The sequence below is a fragment of the Daktulosphaira vitifoliae genome, unplaced genomic scaffold (genome assembly GCF_025091365.1).
Source record: "Daktulosphaira vitifoliae isolate Bord-2020 unplaced genomic scaffold, ASM2509136v1 Scaffold_1, whole genome shotgun sequence".
NCBI classification, from domain to species: Eukaryota; Metazoa; Arthropoda; class Insecta; order Hemiptera; family Phylloxeridae; genus Daktulosphaira; species Daktulosphaira vitifoliae.
This window is the reverse complement of record NW_026099572.1, coordinates 43,182,098-43,207,277: the sequence shown is the minus strand read 5'-3', so window position 1 is coordinate 43,207,277 and position 25,180 is coordinate 43,182,098. Positions and strand designations below refer to the sequence as shown.

The following is a 25,180-nucleotide window of genomic DNA, read 5'->3' as shown; positions in this document are numbered from 1 at the left end:
TTTTTTTTTTTGTAGATGCATGATGTCTTTGTTTATTTATTTATTTTAACGGACAAAATGTCCAATTCATAACATAATTAAATAATATAACAATAATATAATATAATTTATATAATAATTATTACTTAAAATTAATAAGAAATTATGATAATGCACAAATAATAATAATAAAAATGATAATTAATATGGTGGTTGACTATTATCTACAGACATTAGTATATTCATTGGGTCATTTGATGTATATATTTTAGACGATTGCGGTATATAAAATACTTTATTTTTTCTGGTACAATAATTATTGACTTTGAAATTTAACTGGCCTAATATATATGAGTCATCGATCTCATTGTTCAGTAATTTGCTTAGAAAGGCATTATAAGATGAATTTCTGCGATATTTTAATGTATTTAAACCTTATCATTTTAAAATTTGTTCATACTCTGAGTGAGGAGTTCTTTGGATGTTACATTTTAAACATACATATGTATGTATCTAAGGACAGTATTCTGCACTTTTTCAAGTTGATTTATATGTCCTTTGTTGTTTTGGTCCCAAATTAAAGGTGCGTATTCTAATAATGGACGTACTAGTGAGGTATACAAACATTTGAGGACACGTGTGTCTTGAAAGTTAGAATAATTTCTTTTAATCATGCCAAATATGAAGAAACATGGTATCATAAGTGGATTTAATAGATTTGTATATTTTAGCATCGTCAGCAAATAATAAAATATTGGAATGTTTTATGAAGGATACAGCAACATTTATAAATAAATNCGCCAAATATGAAGAAACATGGTATCATAAGTGGATTTAAAAGATTTGTATATTTTAGCATCGTCAGCAAATAATAAAATATTGGAATGTTTTATGAAGGATACAGCAACATTTATAAATAAATTAAATAGGAGAGGGTAGAGGTGATCGTCTTGTGGTACTCTAGAAATTACTTTTATGGGCGTAGATATAAAGTTTTTATAATTAACATATTGAATCCGATGACCAAAAAAAGAGTTAAACCATGATAGAAGGGTATCGGCAAAGCCTATTTCCTGTAATTTGTTTATTAATAAAACGTGGTTTACTCTATCAAAAGTTCTCTCAAAATCAGTATAAATAACATCGGTTTGTTGAGATTGTATTATATGATGTTTTATAGTTATTAAATTAGTCAGAGATGATTTATTGTTTCGAAATCTATATTGTTGTGATGATAGGATATTTTTAAACATAGGTGTAAGCTTATTATTTATTATTTTTGAAAATATTTTTGGAATGATTGAAATTATTGATATGGGGCGATAATTTGAAATTAATGATGTTTCCTTTTTTGAGAATTGGATTAATGTAAGTAGATTTCTAAAGTGATGGAAATGAGCCACAATTTAAAGAAATGTTGAAGAGATTTGTTATAGGTGGAGAGAGTATAAATCTACAATTAAATAAAAATATAGGAGAGAGTCCATCAGGACCAATAGCGATTTTGTATGAGAGATTATCTAATTCATTGAAAACATCAAGGAGATTAATATGAAGTGTATTTAACGAATCAATAGATCGAATTATTAGATTGAGTGATAATGTTAGTAGGAACTGTATCTTTATACACTGAAGAGAAGTATTGACTAAATAGATTAACAATGTCTTGGCCATTTTCAGCTATAGTTTGATTAAATGACATTAAGTTGGGTAAACCATGTGACTTTTTAAGGTTATAAATAAAATACCAAAATTTCTTAGGTTGGTATATAAAAGATTTTTGAATATAATTTAAGTATCGGGAGTAATCTAGTCTACTTAAGATTTTACATTGGGCACGTGTGGTAGAGAATTTTAAATAATCATCGTGCGAGTTTGACAACTTAAAAGTAACAGTTAAAAGTTAGTATGCTATTTTTTTTTCAATTTGATAAGATTTATTAAGTCTTTAGAAAACCAACCGGGAAAAATTAAAAATTAAATAAATTTAATTTAAAATAAATTAAAATTAAAATTAAAATATAAAAGATTAAGAATTTTTTTAGGAATAAAAGTATTTATAGCATAAGATAGGAGCGAATAAAAGTTATCAGTAATTACTGAAATATTATTAATGATTTAAAAAAATTCGGTCCAGTTTATTCAACCTAAAAAAGATAAAATATTATTATAATCACCTTTATGCCAGTCATAGACTTCTTCGGCAAAAGGTAGGGTAGAGGGTGAATTTGGCTGAGTGTAATTGATATAAATAGGAGGATGATAATTATCTACAGGAAGTACAGCATCTTTTTTTAAAGATATAAAATGAGAATTAGAATTGGATAATATAAGATCAAGTATTGAGCCATAGCTATTGTGTATTGTGTTTATTTGAAATAGATTAAGAAATGCTAGATTTTTCCGACACCTTTTCTTCTATGGAAAAATGGCCGTCGAATTTAACGAAAAATGTAATTTTCATGTAGAAATCACTGTTTAACATGAAATATTTTAATACTTAAAACTACCATAACTTTTTGAAAAATGAAAAAATGAAAATAATTTTTTTTTTATGAATCCTAAGATATTTTTCTTTCATTTGATATAAATTTTTTGAAAATCTGACTCTAAACCTGACTTAAATTTTTTTTGCTTTTATTAAGTCGTAAAAGTATCATTAAAATTTAAATTAGCTTAAATTGCCAATTTTATCAACCGACGAAAACAACGAATAGTTGCCGAATCAGTAACACTTGTGTCTTTTATGTTAAGAGTATGAGGTTAAAATCCGCCTGTGTCAATTAATATTTTGCATTTTTTTTGAGTTTGAAAAAAATGTTAAAATCATTTGATTCTTATCTAATTTAGATTAAATATCTTCAATAAATATCAAAGATCACTGTAGCCTTCCTTCGTGAGAAAAATTTCTTATTCATGTTAATATTATTTTACTATGCGTTTTTTCTTCTAACCCTCATATAACATACTTATTTCAACAATACGTCAAATGATTACAATTCGTAATTAATTGAATATATTATCCTTAAAAAATTCCTTATTCTAATAAAAAGTAGCTTAACCATTTTTTTCCATACAAACAATTAAAATCATTCATTTCTAATATTTTTAAAGTATTTATTGTCGAACTATAATTGATATGATAAAAGTATTCAACTACAAAAGTAAATAATTTTACTTTATAATTTATTAATTTTAGCTTCGATGCGAAGCTGAGAAGGTATTGGTTTTACTATGATGTGTTATTTTATTTTTTTGTGTCTGTTATCACTTTTTCTCAGCTCTCACCGAACGGATTTCTTTCAACGACACGTCAAAAGATCACAAATTGTATCTAGTCGAAGACATTACCCTTAAAAATTGAAAAAATTTCCCTCGTTCCCCGTAAATGGGGGAAACCTCCAAAAAAATTACAAATTTAAAAATCGCTAATTTTCGAAATTTTTTCAATTTTTTTACTAAAAATTGCCATAACTTTTTCAAAAATAAACATATCAATATAATTTTTTTTTTGTAGATGTTTGATGTCTTTACTTATTATTTGGTATATTTTTTTGTAAAACTGACCTTTTATTTGACCACACTAGGGGATTTAAAATGATAACTTTTTCACAAAAAATTTACTTTTTCAACTTAACTTTTAAAAATGTTTCGGAAGGTCTGACACTTTTATATATATTTTAAATTAAAGCTAATGTAATATACTTTATTATGAAAAAAAAAAATTCGGACATTATTTTGTTTTCACGGTGTAAATAGCTACCGAATGCTATTTTTGTGTGAAAATTCTCGATTTTATTTTTTACATTTTTAACTTTATAATGCTATAACTTATGGAAAAGTGTATGGATCAACACAATTTTTTTATGAGAAATAATATTTTTTAATAATCCCTTTATCATTCGACATACTTTATCTTAATCAAGATATTAATAAGGAACTAGCAGATCATGTAGCTTTTGGAATAATACACCAATTTTTTTAAAATTAAACACTATCTAAAGATTTGCATTTAAGCGTTTTTTTTTATAGTGATTTTAATACTTGATCCAACTATGCCACATTATCACTGTACCGCGACCCCCCTGTGCTGGGTTTTTATACCTATGACTAGCTGTATTTTTTAACTCTATTTGTGTGTATTTATTATCTATAATTTTTAACTATTTAGTTCGATATGCTTTTAAAGTGTGTTTTTTTAGTTTTTAAACTATATTTATTTTAACTCTATTTGTTTATGCTTCTTCCAGTCCATATAAAATTCCGAATTTTTTGTAACATTTTTTGTTGCTTATAAATCATAAATTTAAAAAAAAAATGATTTTTAGTTACACCTGAATTTAACGATGGATTTCGATAATTATTATCAAATTTTATAATACGCTAAATTGAGTAAATCTTTTTAAGAACATCTTTTTAGTTATCATTAAAATTAATTAAGTTCTGAATATTACCATTGTAGAATCTTTTTAAACACCAAAAGTTTTTTAGAAATGATTACTATAATTTCTGTTTATATTATTTCACGAATATGATACAGAGTGGGGACGTGGCATAGTTAACTAGAATAGATTGAATCTGACAGCGATTCGATGCAAATCTTCAGATAGTGATTAATCAAAAAAATTGGCGAATTATTCCAAAAGCTACATGATCTGCTAATTCTTTAATAATATCCTGATTATGATAAAGTATGTCGAATGAAAAAGGGATTATTAAAAATATTAATTCTCATAAAAAAATTGAGTTGAACCATACTCTTTTCAATAAGTTATAGAATTATAAAATTAAAAAACCCATCACAGTGGGGTGGTGGCACAGTGCGATAGTACGGCTCCTATAAATGAGTTGCTGGCGTCTGTTGTTACGTTAAACGGACGTGAAAAATCTGGATATTGCAGTATAGGTTTTTTCGATAATACTTTCTTTATTTGATTAAATGCGTTCGTATTAAGATCACTCCAAATAAAGTCACTATCCTTTTTCAAAAGATTTGTCAAGAGTTTGGAGATGGCTTGATCAATACAAGTAAAATATTTGGATTTTTTTAGCTGATCTAAAATTTTATTCACATTAGGCATCGGGAAATCATTGTCTACTATAATTCTGTTTAGTTTTCGAAAATCGACTATAACTCTGTATTTACGTATTCCAGAACTGTCTTCCTTCTTTGGTACGATTAACAGCGGCATATTTCATGGACTGTTTTTAGGTACTATAATTCCATATCCTCCACTTCTTTTACTTGTTTGGAAATTTCCCTCCGTTGTGCATAAGGCAATCAATATGATTTTTGGTAAAGTGATTGATTTGTACTTGGTCTATTGATTTCGTGGTAAACTGCGTCTGTACAGGTTATTTTATCCCTGTTTTAGTGAAATATGTCGGAAAATTCGCTGCATAATTCTTGAGTAGCTACTCGCTCTTCTATTATCATATGATCAACGTACAATGATTCTTTTGACAGTTGTAACCTGTAACGAGTTGCAAACTCTATGTTTTATATTATTGATTGAAAAAATAGTGAACTCGCTAATAATTTTAAATGATTTATCTTCTAGTTTTGGTATCGTAAAAGTTTTTGAACAGTCTACTATAATGATTACGCTTATTAATATTTATTAGTTTTTTACGTTATTTAATACATACCCGCAGTTGATATTTTCACCCAAAAATTGCGCATGAATTAATACTGGCTGAGCTTCGAACTGTTGATTATTGACCTTGACTGGAATTATTTGTTTGCTGCAAGCCAATAGTACCATATTTGTTTTCTCTGGTATCAATACTTCGCTTTTTCCAATATTAAATAACTAGATTGCCCATTAAAAATGGTTTACCGATAATACCGTTATGAGACATTGGAAATGATAATAGAACAACATAAAATTCGAACGTATGGTTCTTTGTCCCAAAATTTATTGTCAACTGAGTAGAATGATAAATTCTTAGATTTAATTACTTATTTAATGTTTGAGTATAAACCTTCGCTGTAAGAAGTTTAAGTTGTCTCTTTTATATACCCTTTTATTGCTTCTGCTTCTGTCGTCTATTTTGCGACTACACTTACATTGTACAAGTCATGAAACAATTTTTCTATACATCCTGAATATTCATGGACCGATTCTACCCTTTTCTGACAGGTAGAGTTAAGTTTTAATTGTAAATAACTCGATGTTCGTTTTGAACAAACGTTGTCTCAAGTAACGACTTAAGACCAGCCCAATCAGTTATCTCCCTATTCTGTGTAATCGCGAAACCTTTACCGCTTAGTTTCATAGTTATGACTTTTACTATAACAGGTTTAAAATCTATTTTATAATTCGTGATATTTTAAGAGAATTAATTAAGTGAAATTAATTTAATACCGCTATTAAAGTAATTCTAAGAAAATTACTGTCAATGTATATTACATAGTAGTAGAAAGATGTACTAAATTATTTAGGAACTCTGAGGACACTGAACTAGAAGGTAGATTAAGGTAATTGTTACTATTTGTCTCGTTATTTATAAGAACTGATTGTTCCGAATTCGAACTATCTGTTTGTGTGTCTGTAGTCTCGTTTAAATTGATAAAATTAGGTGCTAAGACTACTTCAGGATTTAACCTAGAATGTGAATGTGTTATCCGATAGTTTGGTGTTGCATCTGGATTATTGTTACATGTACTATTTAGCTTGTAATTGGGTATTGACATAACATATAAACGAGACAAAATAAATTACCTGCATGGTTTATATATTAATATACATATAATGACTATTATAACCGTACGCATAATTTTTTTTTTGCTTATTCCGAGCCTTGCAGGTGCATCGCTGCTTCCACTACACCTCTCCATCCCTCCCTGTCCTTCGCCAATTGTTTTCCTTCTCTTATTCTTAGGAGCTTGACATCTTCTCTAATTTGGTCAATCCACCATTGTCGTTTTTTGTCTGGTTTCCATATCGTCCATACGTGACCAGCCCATCTTATCCGTCTGCTTTTTAGAATTCCTACTATGTTTGGCTCATTAAATATTTCTCTTAACTCTTCATTCGTGTCTTCGTTCATATATATTCTCCTCCTCGTTTCTTTTGGGCCCATAGATTCTACATAGGATTTTCCTTTCAAATATTAACAGTATTTTTTCGTCCGATTTTGTTGACGCTCTATAAGCGTACAGGACTATAGATCTAATAAGCACTTTATAAAGTCTTAGTTTCGTATTTTTCACAGTAATCTTGACTAAAAATAATGGCGTAAGGGTAAGATAGCATTCGTTTTCTGACGTTATTCTCCTGTTAATTTCTTCGTAGCTATTTGCTTATTGGTTAATGTCTACTCCTAAGTATTTTGAGTTTGATACCCTCTCGAAGTTTAAGTCTTCAAATACTAGCGAATCTTGTATATGTTCTATTTGAGATATTTTTAAGTATTTTGTTTTTTGATCATTAACTTGTAGTCCAATTTCTTTTCCCTTACATATTAGCTTTTCGGCTGTCCGTATTACACCTTCTTCGGTTTCTGCTATAATTATTATGTCACCGCGTATGCTACTAATGACACTCTTCTGCTATGTTAAGACCCATGACATCACCGAGTACCTCTTTCACTACTGACTCTTGGGCTATTTGAAATTATACAAGAGACAAAGCATCTCCCTTTTTTAAGCCTGTTTCCATTGTGAAATCTTCAGACAATTATCCGTTAAATTTAACTTTGCTTATAGAATTTTACCAGTTTTATTAGTTTTGCAGAGATTTCAAGTTGGGTCATTACTTTCCAGAGCCTATATCGATTTATGAAGTCATATGCCTGTCTGAAATTGATAAATAATAATTACATATATATGTCGAACTCGTGGCTATTTGCATTATCGTATCTATTTGATCAACTGTCGATTTCTCTGGCATGAATCCTGACTCATATTTTCCGACTATTTCCTTTAAATATGGTTTTGACGCGTTACCGTGTTTCCCTCAGCCGCACATCACGTTATCAACCTAAATGAAAGTGTATCGGGATCTGAATCATAAGTGCACGATGGCCTAGTGATAAGGTTTGTCTATACGACGCCTTGGGTCGCGGGTTCTAATCCCGTACCGTGCTTCTTTTTTACACATGATTTCCGGTACACTTTTAATAACCGGCGGCCATGCTAGTTTGATTCGGTTCAATATTATATTTGATATTATTTTGTAAGATGTGTTTAGTAGAGATATTCCTCTGTAAGTTTTGGCAAACCATAGGATCTCCTTTTTTGTGAATCCGGCATAACACTGACATGTGCCATTTTGTTGGTATTTCTTCTTGTCTCTATATAATATCTACTAGCCGTTTTAGCTGGCCCCCTTTTTGAGGAGTTTATTATTTTTGTTTGCTGTTGCATAAACCAAATTTTATTGATCAAGTTATGACAGATTAATTTGCTATAATAATCTATGGTGCACTAAATTAGTGATAAGAATAATAGATTCAAATCGGGTTTTCGGTGTGTTATTAATAGCATAGTTTATGAGTGTGTAATACTTACAAATAAAAATAATGACTTCTGTATTTAATACAGTAAAATAACAATAGAAAATTGGACTAAAATCACTTAACTTTAATAATCTGTAACGGATGAACAGTCAATCGAAAAAAAAAATTGTATTAACTAAGATGTATGAAATATTTTTTCTATCATATTATAAAATTAAAAATTAGGGTTCCCATTTAAGACAATTATAAATAAGAGTTATTATCCCTGAAGGGACGAAAATAATAATGATTTGACTACATATTAATGTAGACATTTTTTAACTTGATATTTTTTCTCTTTAAAAAATTTAAAACTCTCAATAGTTTCTAAGAAAATGAATGTCTTACCAGATTTCGATCACTCTATATTTATTGTAGAGAGAGAGAGGGAAAATAAATATTGGAAAAATTATATTGTATAATATATTGTTACAAAAAAATAATAATAAGGAATTAAGCTTAAGACCATAAGAGTCTCAATTATTTTAGTGATAGGTCGTTCACGAACGAACGGATCTTTTTGAACGGGTCATATCAGTGAACGAGTTGATCCGGATCGCAAAAAAAATAAATATTGTTCATTCGTTCATACGTTCGTTCGTTCGTTTCACGCAATATATCGGACACACTGTTTCATGATTCGTTCATTTACTGAACGTTTACCTGCACTTCAGATAAAACCTATGCCTAACCTTATATTCTTATAATATAAAAATTTTAAAAAAAAACGAAGAATATATTTTTTATAAGTATATACTTATAATGTTTTCTTAAAAAATTAAATAAAAAAATACTTATTGCCAATGAGAGTTTAAAAGCAACACTATTTGGTTTGTGATAAAAACATTTTTATTGTAGGTCTGCAGACTAAATTTTCAAAGTTGTGACATGTTTCTACTAACATAATCATGCAGGTTTAAAACAGTTAGATTACTTCAAGTATCCTACTATATTGTTCATTTGAAGAACAATTTTGATTATCAATATATAGCTATTTATTTCATAAATATTACATTCATATAATTATTTATAAGCGAAAATAGGTCTATAAATTAGTGAATTTAGCAACTAGGACAAAAATTGACTATTAGACTAATATAATTGTTGTGAGAGGTATTAAACCACCTCACTCTTTAATAATCTGGTCATAGCTGCTGTAAATTGTAATATCTGATTTAGGTGAATTAATTTCTCTATAAAACTCCTTTTATGAAAACAAATAATTTAAATGATTTCGCTTATTATAGAAACAAATTCTATGGATTTATGTACCGCAACTCATCCGCTAGTATAAATTATTTGTTTTTATTCTATACAAAAATATTCGTGTATAACAGCATATTATGTTATTTCAAGTAATTTGTATTTGAAAAAATAATATATAACCCGATTATACAAGTGTATTATCAGTAAAAATTCTGATATCACGGTAATGTTACATGGTGAAAATGCGAATTTGAACGACTCGTTCAGGAAAACCATAGTAAGGAGTAATTGATAAGAACCGTGACCGATCGTAAGAAATGAACGAAAGAACGAGTTATATGAACGGGTCATTTGAACGATCCGATCCAAACGATCCGGATCGTTCGATTGATCCGAAATTCCCATCACTAAATTATTTCAATATCTGTTCAAGCAACGCATCTATGCATAATATTATATATTGTAATGATAACATATCATAGTAATGATAACACAGTCAATATAATATAAAGTTTGATGTTTAAGTTAAGACAATGTGTAATTTATAATATGTTTCTAATATGATTTTAAATAAAGTATTCAATCATACATCAATAGTTATTGTATTATTTAAGACCACTTCCATCATAACATATATCATATATTATTCTTGTTCTTTTAAATTAATTATTTTATATTATTCCTTTCGTCTCTTTTTTTTTGAGTTACAACAAAGGGACATTTGCAGCAGAGCCTTGGGTAAGACATGGGGTCTTAAACCAAGAGTTATTTATTGGTTGTACACATCAGTGATAAACATATGATATTGTACGGTGCCCTAGTCTGGTGGGCCAGAATAGCACTTATTACAGCTAGGAAAGAACTTAGTCGCATACAGAGAATGGCTGCTATTGCCATCACTGGAGCATTAAGAACTACACCAACGGTCACATTAGAGGCACTAATTGGATTGCCTCCTCTGCATCTAAAGGTAAAAGCTCACGCCAAAGCCACAGCACTAAGAATCCACAACTTAGGTATGTGGACTTTGGAGAGTGATACAATAGAACATGGTAAAATACTAAAAGAGATAGACTAGCGCTTTTTGGAATAGCCTTTGGACTATATCAAACCGGTTCTTAAGAATAACATTCCCTACAAAGTGGAGATCACTACACGTAGAGAATGGAATATTAACCACCTGACTGAAAAAGGAGGATTTGTGATATATACAGATGGATCCAAAAATCAGGAAAGGTAGATACTGGAATTTGAGGTTTAAAGCCACGATTAAAGATCAGTATGTCATTGGGCACAACACTTTCTGTTTTCCAAGCAGAGGTGATGGCGATACTGGTAGGGGCTCAGAACCTGCTGGTATACAAAAATAGGGAGATAACTATCTTAAGGTTTGGTTTAACTATCTTAACGATCAGGTGAATTCAAAGCTGGAATCAAGACAATTCGGTATGAGGTGCGCACAATGGACCAACAGGTCTGAGTGCATGGGCATTATGTCCACCTCGATAATAACTAAAACTAAGGGACATTTAATTGGTGGGACTCTATTAAGTTAAACAACATGTCCTGGTGCCAATTTTCAAGATAGGTTATCGTGACTTTTGATAATCACAGCGTCCATGTGGATGTAAAGAACGAATTCATAATAACATAACAGGGGGCCCATCAGTGAATGGTGGAGTTCTGTATAAATAAACAACGGCTTGCGATGCGTGTCACCCTAATTGTTCATGATTTTGTAGATCAGGTAGTCGAAATGTAAACGATATGGAATCATGGGAACTTATGGAATCCAGCACCTCTCCCTGGTCAGTTCCAGTCGTCCTGGCCAAGAAAAAAGACGGCTCATCCCGCTTATGTATCGATTACAGGCGACTCAACGAAATGACTGTTTTGGACGCGTTCCCTATGCCCAACCTACATATCTGCAAGTCATTCCTTTATTTGCAATTAGAGGATGCGTCCGATTCCCCGAACTAGAGAAACTGTCCTTGTTCTGACGTTTGGTTGCCCCATAGAGCGCGATCATGCCGACATTGTAGCGTAGCGCTCAGGAATTAACCACATTTAGGTAACTTTAATTTCATCACAGCGTACGTGCCTGTAAAACTCAACGAAGTGCCGTATATCTATCGTTGGTTCGCTATCGACAAAAATTCAATAGAAGTACCCACAACACAGCCGTACCAAAGCTCCATAACTGTTGATAATATTTTAGCCGTTGCTAAAACAAACAACGCGAATTGATACCGGACGTTTACGGCGGGGGGAAGTACAAGAGTAGCAAAAAAAAAAACCATCTGTCTCTTTCTACCATAAAACTAGAATTAAACATACCCCCTCCACACAGGTCGAGCAAAAGTAAAAAATAAAGGGTACTTTTGTTTATTTCACACAATTTTACGTATACGTATGAACGAGGACAAACAGATTGTTATATCACTAACAATTTACAGCGCTTAATTTGCCATTAACACCATGCCATTTGGGTTAATAATTATTAATTGAAATACATAATTTTTCATACAAAACAAATAATCAAATTTACAGGATGTTCAAAATTTTTTTGAAATTATTATATTCTGAAACACCATTCCAGTTTGTTTGAAAAACAGCAATTAAAAAGTTAATATTAATGTACTACTATATTTATAAAGATGTTATCCGACTATTCTCAATCAATATTTTTTTATAAAATAAAAGTGTTATATGATATAATTTAAACAATTTTTAACAGTAATTCTAAGGTCTCATTAAAAAAATACCATAGGAATTGAAGAAATAATTTATCAATATATTATAAGTCACATAATAATATAATTTACATATCCTCTAAAAGTTATTTGTAAAATAAAAATAAATTGCTGTTATTTTTTTAATGCCACATCTATATACAAAATTTTGACTAATATATCTATGATATAAAATACTAATGAACATATTTCCAAATATTAATTTTAAATGTTCTTTAGTTGTTGACTAGTTATAATTATTATTAGTATTTTATTTCCAATGGAATTTTATTCGTTTATTTTAATATCTATTGGCATTTTCATTGTAAAACTGGATGAAACAGTAAAATGCAATTGTACTCCTGTTAATAATTATCGCGAAGATTATAGAAATTACATCAAAACAGTGATTAGTCACATTTTTTCACATATTGAATCGAAAGAAATACTAAATCTAAAATTGAAACAAGATTCAATTTGTACTATTAGTGTAGATGAAGTTTTCAAACCTAACACAAAGTACACTAATTTTAAAACTAACTATTTTTATACAATAAATCTAATAAATTTCAAGTATACTGAAATACTAAAACACTTTCTCGATTACATAGATATTATTCTCCAATTATGTAATAAATTTCATAAAAGAAATTTAGAAGAAAATTTTATTTGTTGTGTAACATCACTCATTGATGAAGTGAAAAATTCCAAGACTATGTTTGAAAATCTTCACAATGCTATGACTTTTTTTAGCTACATTGATGTAAGATTTGTGTTTCATGGATCCATTATGCCAAATGTTATAATTGATGAAATCGACTTTTTTCAAAAATATGTACTTCAAAAAATATCAGAGAACAGCCATTTAGATCTTAACAGACATTTAGATCTGAACTGCTTACCAAATTTTCAAGACTCTGAAATGAATTTTAAGAATTTAAATGAATTTCATATAGTTGCATCAAAAATAGTAAATAATCTCTATCAAAATAGTAATATTATTATTGACACTTCTATAAAAACCAATTCGACAACAATTGGCATGAATGAAGATGACTCTTATTTAGTCTATTTAACATGCAGTAAACTTAAATCGTTTTATAATAAAAACATAGAAATTTGGTATAAAAATCTTGGCTTTGAACAATTTCTCAATCCCAGAACATCCAAGTAAGAATACCTATATTTTCTTTTAGTTTCGATGCAAAGCTAAGGAGGTATTAATTTTACTGTTTTTTTTTTGTGTCTGTTATCACTTATTCTCAACTCTCACCAAACCGATTGCTTTTTAAAAAATCACAAATCGTATCTAGTCGAATGCATTACCCTCAAAATTTGGAAATATTTCCCACGTTAACCGTAAATAAGGGAAATCTCCAAAAAAAAAATTACAAATTTAAACACTTTTCAATGTTTTATTTTACTTAAAACTACCATAATTTTTAAAAAATGTTGTATGTTTTGTTAATAAATCTAATCCTTTTTTGAAAATGTTCCGAAAATACTGACACTTTTATACGTATCTTAAATTAAAGCTAATACTAAAAAAAAAAAAAAAATTTTAGACTTTTATTTTGTTATTAAAGTGAAAACAGACATAAAATTTAATAATAAAAAAATTTGAATTTTGTAAAAAATTCTTTTTTATATTTTTATATTTATAATACTATAATTTTTTGAAAAAAGGATGGATCATTACAATTTATTTATGATAAATATTATTTATATACCTCTTTCATTCGAAATTACATTTTTTTAAATCGGACCATTTTCCTTTATACAGGAGAGATTTAAAACTTAAAATTGCATATAGAAAGTAGAACTTTTTCAATTTAATTTTTAGTTAAAATATATTTATTAATTATTCATACGTAACCTAATAATGAACTGTGTCACGATCTCACTCTGCTGTATTTTTTTTATATTATCCATGAACCTAATTGAACACGACTCGTAATTTTTTGTTGTATCGAATTAATCTTGGGTTTTTTATTTATATACAAAAATATAAATAATTTAATAAGTTTTTTGGAAGTATAAGAAATTTAAATTTGTGGTTTATGAATTGTATTATAGTAAATATAACACAGCCATTGTACAAATTTGTAAATTAAATATGTTTTCATCCTTTTATTTTCTGAACTAAAAATTCTACATAAGGTGATAATCCTTTTTTAATATGTTAGAGAGTTAAGTATAGTTCTAAGCTAATGATAAACTGGAAGGTATTCTATCCGGATTGCATCAGAGACCAGTTACCACTAATAAGAATATCACAAGAAAAATTTCATTGGCACCCTGGGGATTGAATCCGGGACCTTGCCCACCGAATCATATGTTTATACCCTCTAGGCTAGGCTCATCCCTAAAATAAACAAACTTAGTATGTTCGTTCATTTCATGGTATATTTAATTTTTGATTTGTAAAATTTATATTGTAATATGCATATAGTAAACCCGTTAAGATGTCTTTTAAAATAGTTGAATTTATGAAAAAACTATTACATTTTAATAATATTATGTAACATTATTTTGGTACTGTTATTTTGAATCAATTTTTCAAGACTCATTTTCTATTGTTTTTCAATGTGGATTCATTTACATTAATAACTGATATTGTGCGTAATAAAATTGGACGAAATGTTATTCATCCTAAATTTCCAAAATTTTAAATAAGCCCTTAGAAATCTCTAAATAATAATAATCATGTTATACATTTATAATGTTAGTTTTCAAAATCCTTTATTTTTATCTTTGATATTTTATAATTATAATACAATTCTATATTTTTATCATTTTTTAAAAATTAAACTAAATGGAAATAAAGCAATGTCTCATTAGTAATATTTAAATTTAATCATCTGTGTATTTTATTAATCATCTTAATGTATTTTGTAATACAGACTCATACCTCCAATTGAACCAAATATTAATATAAATATGGCAATTAAAGCTTTCAATATACTTCGACAGGAATCTGGTTGGAAAACAATGGAACATATAAAAATAGTTTATAATGGAAAACAATTTAGCGTTGATTCAATTATGAAAGACCCAATTAATATCATGAATTTTCAAATAAAAAAAGAAAATGTAATACAATTATTAAGATGTAGATACACAGAAACAATTAAAAATTACCATGTGATATTATCTACAATAATGTTCTTGTGCAATACAGAAGCAAATCGATTTAACTACAATTGTTTGATTAAATTATTTGACTCATTCAATAAATCTAAAATAATGTTTGAAGGTCTGCATACAGCTTTAATTACTTTACAGAAATCATCACTTTGGAATTTTAGTTTTTTGTCTCATTCGAATTTACAAAAAATATTTAAATGGATTAACGATTTTCTTTCTTTATTGAATAACAATGAATTTTCTCAAGATAAATTTGTTGATAAAAATGGTATTAAAAAAACCGAGAAAATAGACAAAAAATTGATATATTTTTTAGGTTGTCTTAAAAAATTTAATATTGAACTAAATTCCGATTTGAGAACCATGAACTGCCGTTGTAATATGAAAGAACCGTATTATGAAAAGACCAAATTAATAACACAATTTATGCATTTAGCAAGTACAATGAGTACTACATATTATGAACAGTTAACTCAAGTTTATCATATTGCATGTAATTATTTTGACGAGTTTTGTGAAATTGTTTACAAATCTTGTTATGAAAATTTAGGATTCAGAAAAGTTAATCGTCTCAACAAAACCTCTGATGAAATAATAATGGTGGATTAGATTGATTATTCTCCTACTTAGTCTTTACTACATAATAAATGCTAAGTATCAAGAAGTTGCATTTAATAAATTAATTATTACTAAAATTAGTTTACTGGATCACTAGATTACAAATCAAATTTAATGTTTAAAAATCATTAAAAAAAAAAAACATTTTTTTAACTTGTTGTATTTGTTTAAGTGTTTACCTGTACACTTACTATAACATAATTATAAACATATTTCAATAAATTATAAAAAAATAATGCTGTATAATCTATATCGTTAAGAACCTCCATGTTTTTAGATTTAATACAATTTTTTTGACAATTTTTATGAAGATGTTTTCAAATCTTGTTATGACAATTTAGTATTCAGAAAAGTTGACCGTCTTAACAAAAGCTCTGATTAAATATTAATTGTGGTTTGTATTGATTATTCACCTACTTAGTTTTCATTAGATAATAAATGCTAAGTATCCGCCAGTTGAAATTAAAAAAATAATTTTGTAAAATTATTATTAAAATAAATTTACTAGATTACTAGTTTACAGGTTACATTTAAAATTTAAAAAAATATTTTTTTGTAAATTGCTGAATAGCATAATATAAGACTTTTTTTATCACTTCTAATTTTTTATATTATTACTAATTACATATAAAATAATAATTAAAAAAAAAAAATTGATTTCAAATTATTACTGATTTTGATTTTTAATATGTTAAAAATAATACAAATTTTCATTTTTTAACTATTATTTTGGTTCATTAAAGTTGATGAAAAAATTTGATATAGTTTTGTGAAAGTTTATTGTAAAAAAAAATTGAATATGTTTGATGTGTGTTTGTGGGGGCGCCTCACTTGCGCCTCCTCCGGCGCCTCACTTATAATCTCCCCGGCGCCTCACTTATAATCTCCTCCGGCGCCTCACTTNTATAATTATACAAATCCATTGTTAAATTCAGGTGCAACTAAAAATAATTTTTTTGGAAATTATTTATATAGTAACATGTGTATCAAAAAATTTGAAATATTAATGGCTAGTAGTACATGCACAAATAGAGTTAAAAAAAACCCAGCATAGTGGGGTCGTGGCACAGTGGAGGTGTGACTTAGTTGGGTCAAGTATAATACTATCTGACAGTGATTAAAATCACTATCATAAAAAACGCTTCCATGCAAATCTGTAAATAGTGTTTCATTTTAAAAAATTAGTGGATTATTCCAAAAGTTGCATGATCTTCTATTTCCTTATTTATATTCTGATTACAAATTTTATAATTTATAAGTGTAATACATATAACATATAAATATATAAAGGTAAATGGTGTTATTTTTAAAAAAAGTATGTCGAATGAAAGAGGGATATAAATAATATTTCTCATAATAAGTAAATTAATAAAGTAATTTTTTTGTGAAAAAGTTGTCCTTTTAAGTCCCCTCAAGTGGGCAGGTAAAGGGTCAGATTTATAAAAAAAATATGCCAAATGATAGGTAAAGACAACATGCATCTATAAATAAAAAATTATTTAAAGTTTCAAATTTTTGAGTTAATAAACATTTATAATACACTAGGGATTACAAATACAAGTAGCTAATTGGTTTTTATGATATTGCTGTCACAGTCACGGATTTTTTATTATCAATTATGATTATCAATAGATATACTTTCTGTATTGTCAGTTTATAAAAAAAATATGTCGAATGAAAGATGTATATAAATACTACTTCATATGAAAAAATTTAACAGACACAAAAAAAAACACATTATAGTAAAACTAATACTTTCTCGGCTTCGCATCAAAGCTAAAATAATAAACTACTAAGTAAAATTATTTAATTTTATAGCTGGCACCCGGGACTGCGTATCGTATTTGTTTTATTACTTATAATGGTTTGAGCCATCTTTTTCTGTCAAACTTTATTCTTTTATATAATATATATATATATAATTTTTTTTTTCATTATTTATTATTTTAATAATTGGTAAAATACAAGGTTATTGGTTAGTGGTGTGTCATGTATACTTAATACATATATATTATTTCCACAGTGCCCAAGTACGGTCCGGCCGGCCAAATTACAAAGATTATCCGTCGCGCCTGGAGTATACAGACTTGTTCCGGTCGGAAAACACTTCACGTGTAATATCTAAAAGATCTGTATTACAATAATTGTAATAATTATTATTCTTGTCTTAATAATTAATTTTTTTACTCTTGTCCCTTAATTTTCAGAGTGGTTTTTGCCTTCGGGTTTTGTCCACTATTAAATTAATTTTTATAATTTAATAAAGTTCCCTTAATAATCTTTATCAACAAAAATCTTTTTATGGCGTGAATATCTTTAATATTCACATGTATCTTATTTTTTACCTTTAATAATTCTCTCTAGTTTTAACGTAACGGTCTACAACATACTAATGTATGTCTACCACTGGTGATAACAAATAAAATATATTTTGTTTTATCTACAAAGTATCATAATATTATAGTCTACAACAACACTTTATATTTTAATATACCTATATATAATTATTTATTCAAGGATACAATTTATTTTATAGTAGTCTATATTATTTAATTTAATCTTCTTTATTTTTAATGTTTAATCCACTTATTGTTTGATATTTTTATAATTGAGACCATCGCTTAAGCGGTTAGCAATCCGACTTTCCTTATTGCAAGGGAGCCATGAGGGTGGCGACTCTACAATCCGTTGCGTCGCCAAGTCACCACCTCTCAATCAAAACATGGAAAATTCTCGTAGCTATAAACGTAATTCTTAATATTTATGTTAAATTAAAAAAAGGCTAATTTTAAAAGACTCAATTTTCTATTAAATTGTTACTTCCACGTATTTAACATTTCAGAGGAACTAATAATAAAGTTTGACGAGTTCTTTTACGATAAAAGTCCATCTCACACGGCATCTCCAAAAGGTCAGTAAGTAAAATTGAAAACTTACCATGTATTATATTTTTTTTATTATAATTTACATTTTTTTTTAAGAGTGGTTTTGTCACAAATTTACTTTTGTATTTTATTTATGTTTGAGTGTATATTACACTATTTAAATAAGTTGTGTCAAAATACTCACACTTCTCTTTAAGTTATGAAATTATTATTTTAACGTATTCTATATTATAGGAGAACTTATAAAATAGGTTGACGAGTTATTTTATGATAAAAATTTTAAATTTGTTAACAAATGACTTACATACAGCATTGTAATCAAAAAGACATTGGGTTATGAAAATCAAAGTGACAAGAAGTAGACTCTTTCAAGTATTCAACATAATTCATAAAACGACTTAAGGTTCGTTATTAACGAAAGCAACATAAGGAGCAAAACTAATTTGTTCTTGAGAAATGAAGATAGTTATTCAGACAATAAGGTTGTTTTGGAAAATACTTCATCTGGTCCTTACGATATACCGTCAATTTCCAACTAGCACACCATCTCCAAATGTCAGTAAGTAAAATAGAAAATTTTTCATCTGATATGAATTTTAACATTTACATTTATATGAACACAGCACTCGGTGGTATTCATGCGGGTTTGTTAACGGTTCTTAGTTTTATTTTGTCTTAAGTCAGGTTATATCGAAAAGCCCTGAAGCAATACTTCACGGTAGTTCCAGAGTATCCAACACTATGTCGACTGTGTTGAAAAAAAAAAAAAGATATATCGAGGAAAAGGAATAAGGTGAGTGGACTGTATGAATGAATGTAGAATGAAATTTACAATATATAATTATAAAAATTAAATGTATTATACACGAATCATAAAACCTTATATAATACATCAATGTGGATAGGTAGGACACTTAATACTAATACTCAATCGCGCTGATATAAACAAATAATAAATTATAAATGTGAGTAAGTCTTAAAAAGAAAATATAAAAAGCATTTTATTTATTGACTAATTGAAACGGCTAATGATAATGTTGAATATCGAAAGGATCAATTGAAGTCGAATGCAAGTAGATGACCAACGTGTACAATGTGATGTAAATGGTACTGTGATGTATCTCTCTTTTAGAAAAATAATGAAATCTTTTACTTAATATTGATATTTTTTAAATTAGCATAAATCATTTAATGGCAAAAATTCTTTTAGCTACAAACGCAATTTAAATATTTATGATATAGTTAAAAATTTCTAATTTAAAAATACTCACGCTTCTATTATATCTATTAAATTATTGCCTCAACCTATTTAAGGAGAATTTATAGATAGAGACTTATGTTAGGGAAACCACGTAAAAAATCATATTTTCTAGAAATAATATTTATTTTATTTTTAAATATATTAGTATTAAAATACAAAACTGGAGGTTTTCGGTCTAGGGATAAGAATAAATAGACATCCAGACTTAATAAGAAAGAGTTAATAACTTCCGAAATAGTTGCCCAAAAGTTTAAAAAGTGATTCATAAGTAGTTACTTTCTTTTCACTTGGTTATGTGTCACCAATTCTGGAGTAAATAATTGGTTAAACAGTTATTTATTTATTAATTAATATCTTTGTTGAAACTTCCTCAATACTAACTGGACCCTTATCCCATTAATGGAGTAATCGTAAGCTTCTTTTTAACACACTTATATTAGTTCACGTGTATGTTTGTAACTTTCCACGCTCCACGTGTTATTATTCTTGCGTATCCAGTCGTCTATGACCTTGAGACTAGACTGTCGTAACGCATTCTGTCGTAACAACACTAACCCTGTATAATTTTTTTATGACGATATTCGCAGGTATATAGCCTTTATTATCAATAGTATTAAGACACAGTTGTGAATTTATAAATACACTAACTGCCAATACAGAAATTATATCTATTGATAGTCATAATTGACTATAGACAACCCGTAACTGTGATAGCGATGTCATAAAAAATTTAAAAGTAAAAAATAAATATAGTTTAAAAGACTAAAAAAACACGTTTTTAAAGTACATCGAACTAAAAAGTTAAAAATAATTTTTAGTTTTTTAAACAGAATTTATTTTTATTTCAGTTTATTACTTATTAAATAAAATTATATCTTATTATTAATTTTTGATAGTTTGTATAGCTAAATAAATATGATTGTTAAACGTAAAAATGTTATATGCATTAAAAACAATTACATACTCTTACCCTATAATATTCTACGTGAAATTAATGTATTAAATAACGCAAGGAATATTAATCTAATTTGGATCTTTTCAATTATTAGTGATAAAGGAATAATAAATGGGTCATTTGAATGATTAATTAAAAAACATCATATCCTAAAGTTGATAATACGTTAATACGCAATTGTCATAATGTGCTCAATGTTTTGAATTACGCATCTTACATTTATCAATGAAAAATTTATAATCTGTATTTTATATTACTTGTAAACAAACAAATAACTTATCTGTCATAAAATGTACACTGTTCAACACAATTTCTGATTATTTATATATAAATGTCAATTTATCAATTGTTAAATATGCGAATTCAAATAAGAATAAAAAAAGAAACAATTATCAGTCACAGCCCTGTGCTGTTGTCGGCTGACTTTTACACTTCTTATTTATATATGAATAGAACTTGTTTCAATTATTTATCTATTAACGAAGTGCAAATTAAATACTTCTAAGCTTATATAAACATATCGAGATATTTATCAAAGAATTTTACAGTAATTTGAAAGAATAAAAGAAGTAATTAAATTTATGTTATTCCAATTATTTGGAGTTAATAAGTTTGAGTAAAGGATGACAAAGCAATAAATCATTTATTAAATTAATATCTCAAAATGATAATTTTGACTGGTTGGTTAAAATATTATACATAATCACGTTATATGGTATTCGTGTACTGGCTCCGCCGTTTTGTTGCCTTAAAGATGTTTAAAAAAAAAAACCTAGCATGATTTCTACTGTATAAGTTAGATTCTGGTATTCGTGGACTGGCTCCTCCGTTTCGTTGCCTTTTAGTTAAGACATTAGAAACCAACCAAACAAAAATTTATTACACCTTAATTAGAGGTACTCCTTTTATTATTTTTATATCTACTTGTCTTTGTCGTTCTTAACCCTCGGACTCCATATGACTCTGATAGAATCACAAAATCAGGTTCTCACCACCATATACAGCTCAATCCCGACTTTCATCATAATAAAATTTTTATTTTATTTGAATTATAACATATTTGATTATGTTTGTGTATGTGTCAACTTTGTAATGTAAAATAATTGTTTTTAATCATGAAAATTTAAAACAAATGATAACTGTTCAATAAAATAATTAATATTTTTTGTACATTACACTATGTATTTTGTGTTTAGTCATCATATAGTACACATATTATAATGTGAAAATATAAAACTATAACCCTTACACGATGAATGCAATTGTAGTAAAAATAATTTTACTCGTCTGTTACAAACAAAAATATAGAGATGTTTTAAAACATGTTTAAAAAAAACACGTTATTTCACATATACTAACAAGGAGAGGTCACGGTGATGGGGTCACCGATTTTCATAAAATTTATATAGATCTAATCTATATTGAATACAGAATCAGACGTATTTGGAATTTTTTGCCAATGTCCCCCCTAAGTCGAGAAAATTGACTTTGAAAATTTTTAATTAGCTTAAATGGGGTCATTTTTCTTCCGGTTAACAACTCGTGTTATGATCCAGTCGACAATACGTGATCTTATAACACGTACAGGCTTAGGATCAAATCTCTCCGACTGATGAAATTTTCTGCTTTTTTTTCATTGTTTTCTCTTTAAATTATTAATTTTACGTAATATTTGTTAATTTTTTTTATACATTTTATGCAACTATATAGTTTTATTTGCATTCAAAGCACATTTTGATGGTACAAATTATCGATTGTCCAATGGTAAAAATATGATTAAAGTAAAACAAACTTTTATACACATAAATATAACTTTTACTATTTACCAGGTAATAGTATATGTATAAAGAGATGATAATGAGGATTTAAATATATATAAAATCATTATATATTTTAATTCAACCTATTGTATTTTCAAAAAAATGTATGTTTGTTATATGACAAAAGTCATAGTCAATTGAATAAATAATAATTTATAATTTTATTTTTTATTATTATTAATTTTGATTATTAAATAGTAATTAAAAAATAATAATTTAAGAGTTTTAAATACACGTAAATATTAATCAATAAATATAATTCAATTCAAATGAATAAATTTTATTTAATGAAAAAAAAAAAATGATTAACTTTACTCCTTCATAAAATATGAACTCCACGCAAAACCTAGCACTGAAATCTCTCTCCTTTATAATTTATATACTTTTACCCGGTTAATATAAAAAATATATTTTATTTATTACTATGAGAAATTTAACAAATATTACGTAAAATTAATAATTTAAAGAGAAAACAATGAAAAAAAAGCAAAAAATTTCATCAGTCGGAGAGATTTGATCCTAAGCCTGTACGTGTTATAAGATCACGTATTGTCGACTGGATCATAACACGAGTTGTTAACCGGAAGAAAAATGACCCCATTTAAGCTAATTAAAAATTTTCAAAGTCAATTTTCTCGACTTAGGGGGGACATTGGCAAAAAATTCCAAATACGTCTGATTCTGTATTCAATATAGATTAGATCTATATAAATTTTATGAATATCGGTGACCCCATCACCGAGACCTCCCCTTGTAAGTAGATAATGATAGTATTTAGTCTCTTTGATATAAACGTTTAGAGCTCGTTTATCGATGAGTTAAAATTCGATTTCAGTGATATCCATTGTTTTCATAATTTTACTCATTTGACTGGTGATGATTTTTGTGATTTGCTACTGGCGCGCTGAACGGCTGGCGTTGATGTTGTCGGTGGCTACTGGCTCTACACGTTGAACAGTCGAGTCACTCAGCTGTGTTTCCCTTTACTTCTCAGGACAGGTATGGACTGAAGGTATCCAGTTTGCTCGCGACAACGATTGTGTAACGTAAACAATCGCAGGAACAGTTTTAAATCTCACGAGGACTGACTAGACTCGTTTGATAATGCACTATTTCCTTCCTTTAATTCCTGGTTCCTATGTATGTTCACCGGGTAGGCGGGCGAATGATAAATTGATCTGATCAAAACTTTTGCTTCCTAACGATTCACCGCGTCGATAATTTTTTTCGGCACCAGCGATATGACGTTGTTGCTTAAAATTACCTGCGCGTATCCGAAACATGAAAGAAATTCGCGCTCTAGCGTATGAACAATTTTGTTGTCTCTGCGCCTATTGGGTACGCTTTCGATCCATCTACTGAAGCAGTCAGTCAATAATAATAAATTCACTTTACTCGTGGGTGTTCTAGGGCCCATCAATTCTGTACTTCCCATAGCTGCTTGGTTGGCGGTTGACTATTAGGCGTCTGTTTAGGGGCTTAATTAAAGCACGCGTAAATATTACATGATTTCACGTACATACACACAACATTTTTTAGCCTCTTACAATAGAACCGTTGTTTTACCGTTCGTTTACACTTTTGCTCATTCGTACAGGCACGTAGACAAGGGTGGGCCTGGGTGGGCCTGGCCCCCCTTAGATTTAATGTAGCCCAGGGCCGGCCCCCCCAAAATTAAATTCAATTATTTTTACGAATTATCAAAAACGTACTAGGCCTTACATACATTGAAATTATTATTAATTTGTGATTACTATTGAGTAATACAGTTATTATTATGGCTGTATTTTCATTTTTATATTCATAGAAAACGTTATTTGAAAAAGATAACGTTCTAGACGTTGGAATAGCAATTACTCTAAACGTGGTTGTAGGTAAATTTTTTTTTACTCTGGTCCAACAAATGATAACAAACTACGAAGTATCTGCATTGATTAGAATCTAGTTGATTACAAAATTCGATAGAGTATACTCTATGAAAATTTTTTTGATAAATCTTATCTTTAATTTGTTTCTTTTAGCTTCGATGCGAAGCTGAGAAGGTATTGGTTTTACTAAGATGTGTTTTTTTTTTT

At 28.1% G+C, this 25,180-nt stretch overlaps 3 protein-coding genes across 3 annotated transcripts in view; all 3 read left to right on the top strand.

The window, feature by feature from the left end:
• LOC126895313 (uncharacterized) overlaps positions 1 to 25,180 on the top strand; it is a 145,344-nt gene that overhangs the window by 48,324 nt on the left and 71,840 nt on the right. The window lies entirely within an intron of this gene.
• Positions 1 to 25,180, top strand: part of LOC126895316 (uncharacterized) — a 64,379-nt gene that overhangs the window by 33,992 nt on the left and 5,207 nt on the right. The window lies entirely within an intron of this gene.
• Positions 12,668 to 16,659, top strand: LOC126895314 (uncharacterized). The gene is made up of 2 exons (XM_050667050.1): positions 12,668 to 13,589; positions 15,323 to 16,659. The coding sequence occupies exons 1-2, from the start codon at positions 12,700 to 12,702 to the stop codon at positions 16,173 to 16,175; spliced, it is 1,743 nt and encodes a 580-aa protein (XP_050523007.1). The 5' UTR covers positions 12,668 to 12,699; the 3' UTR covers positions 16,176 to 16,659.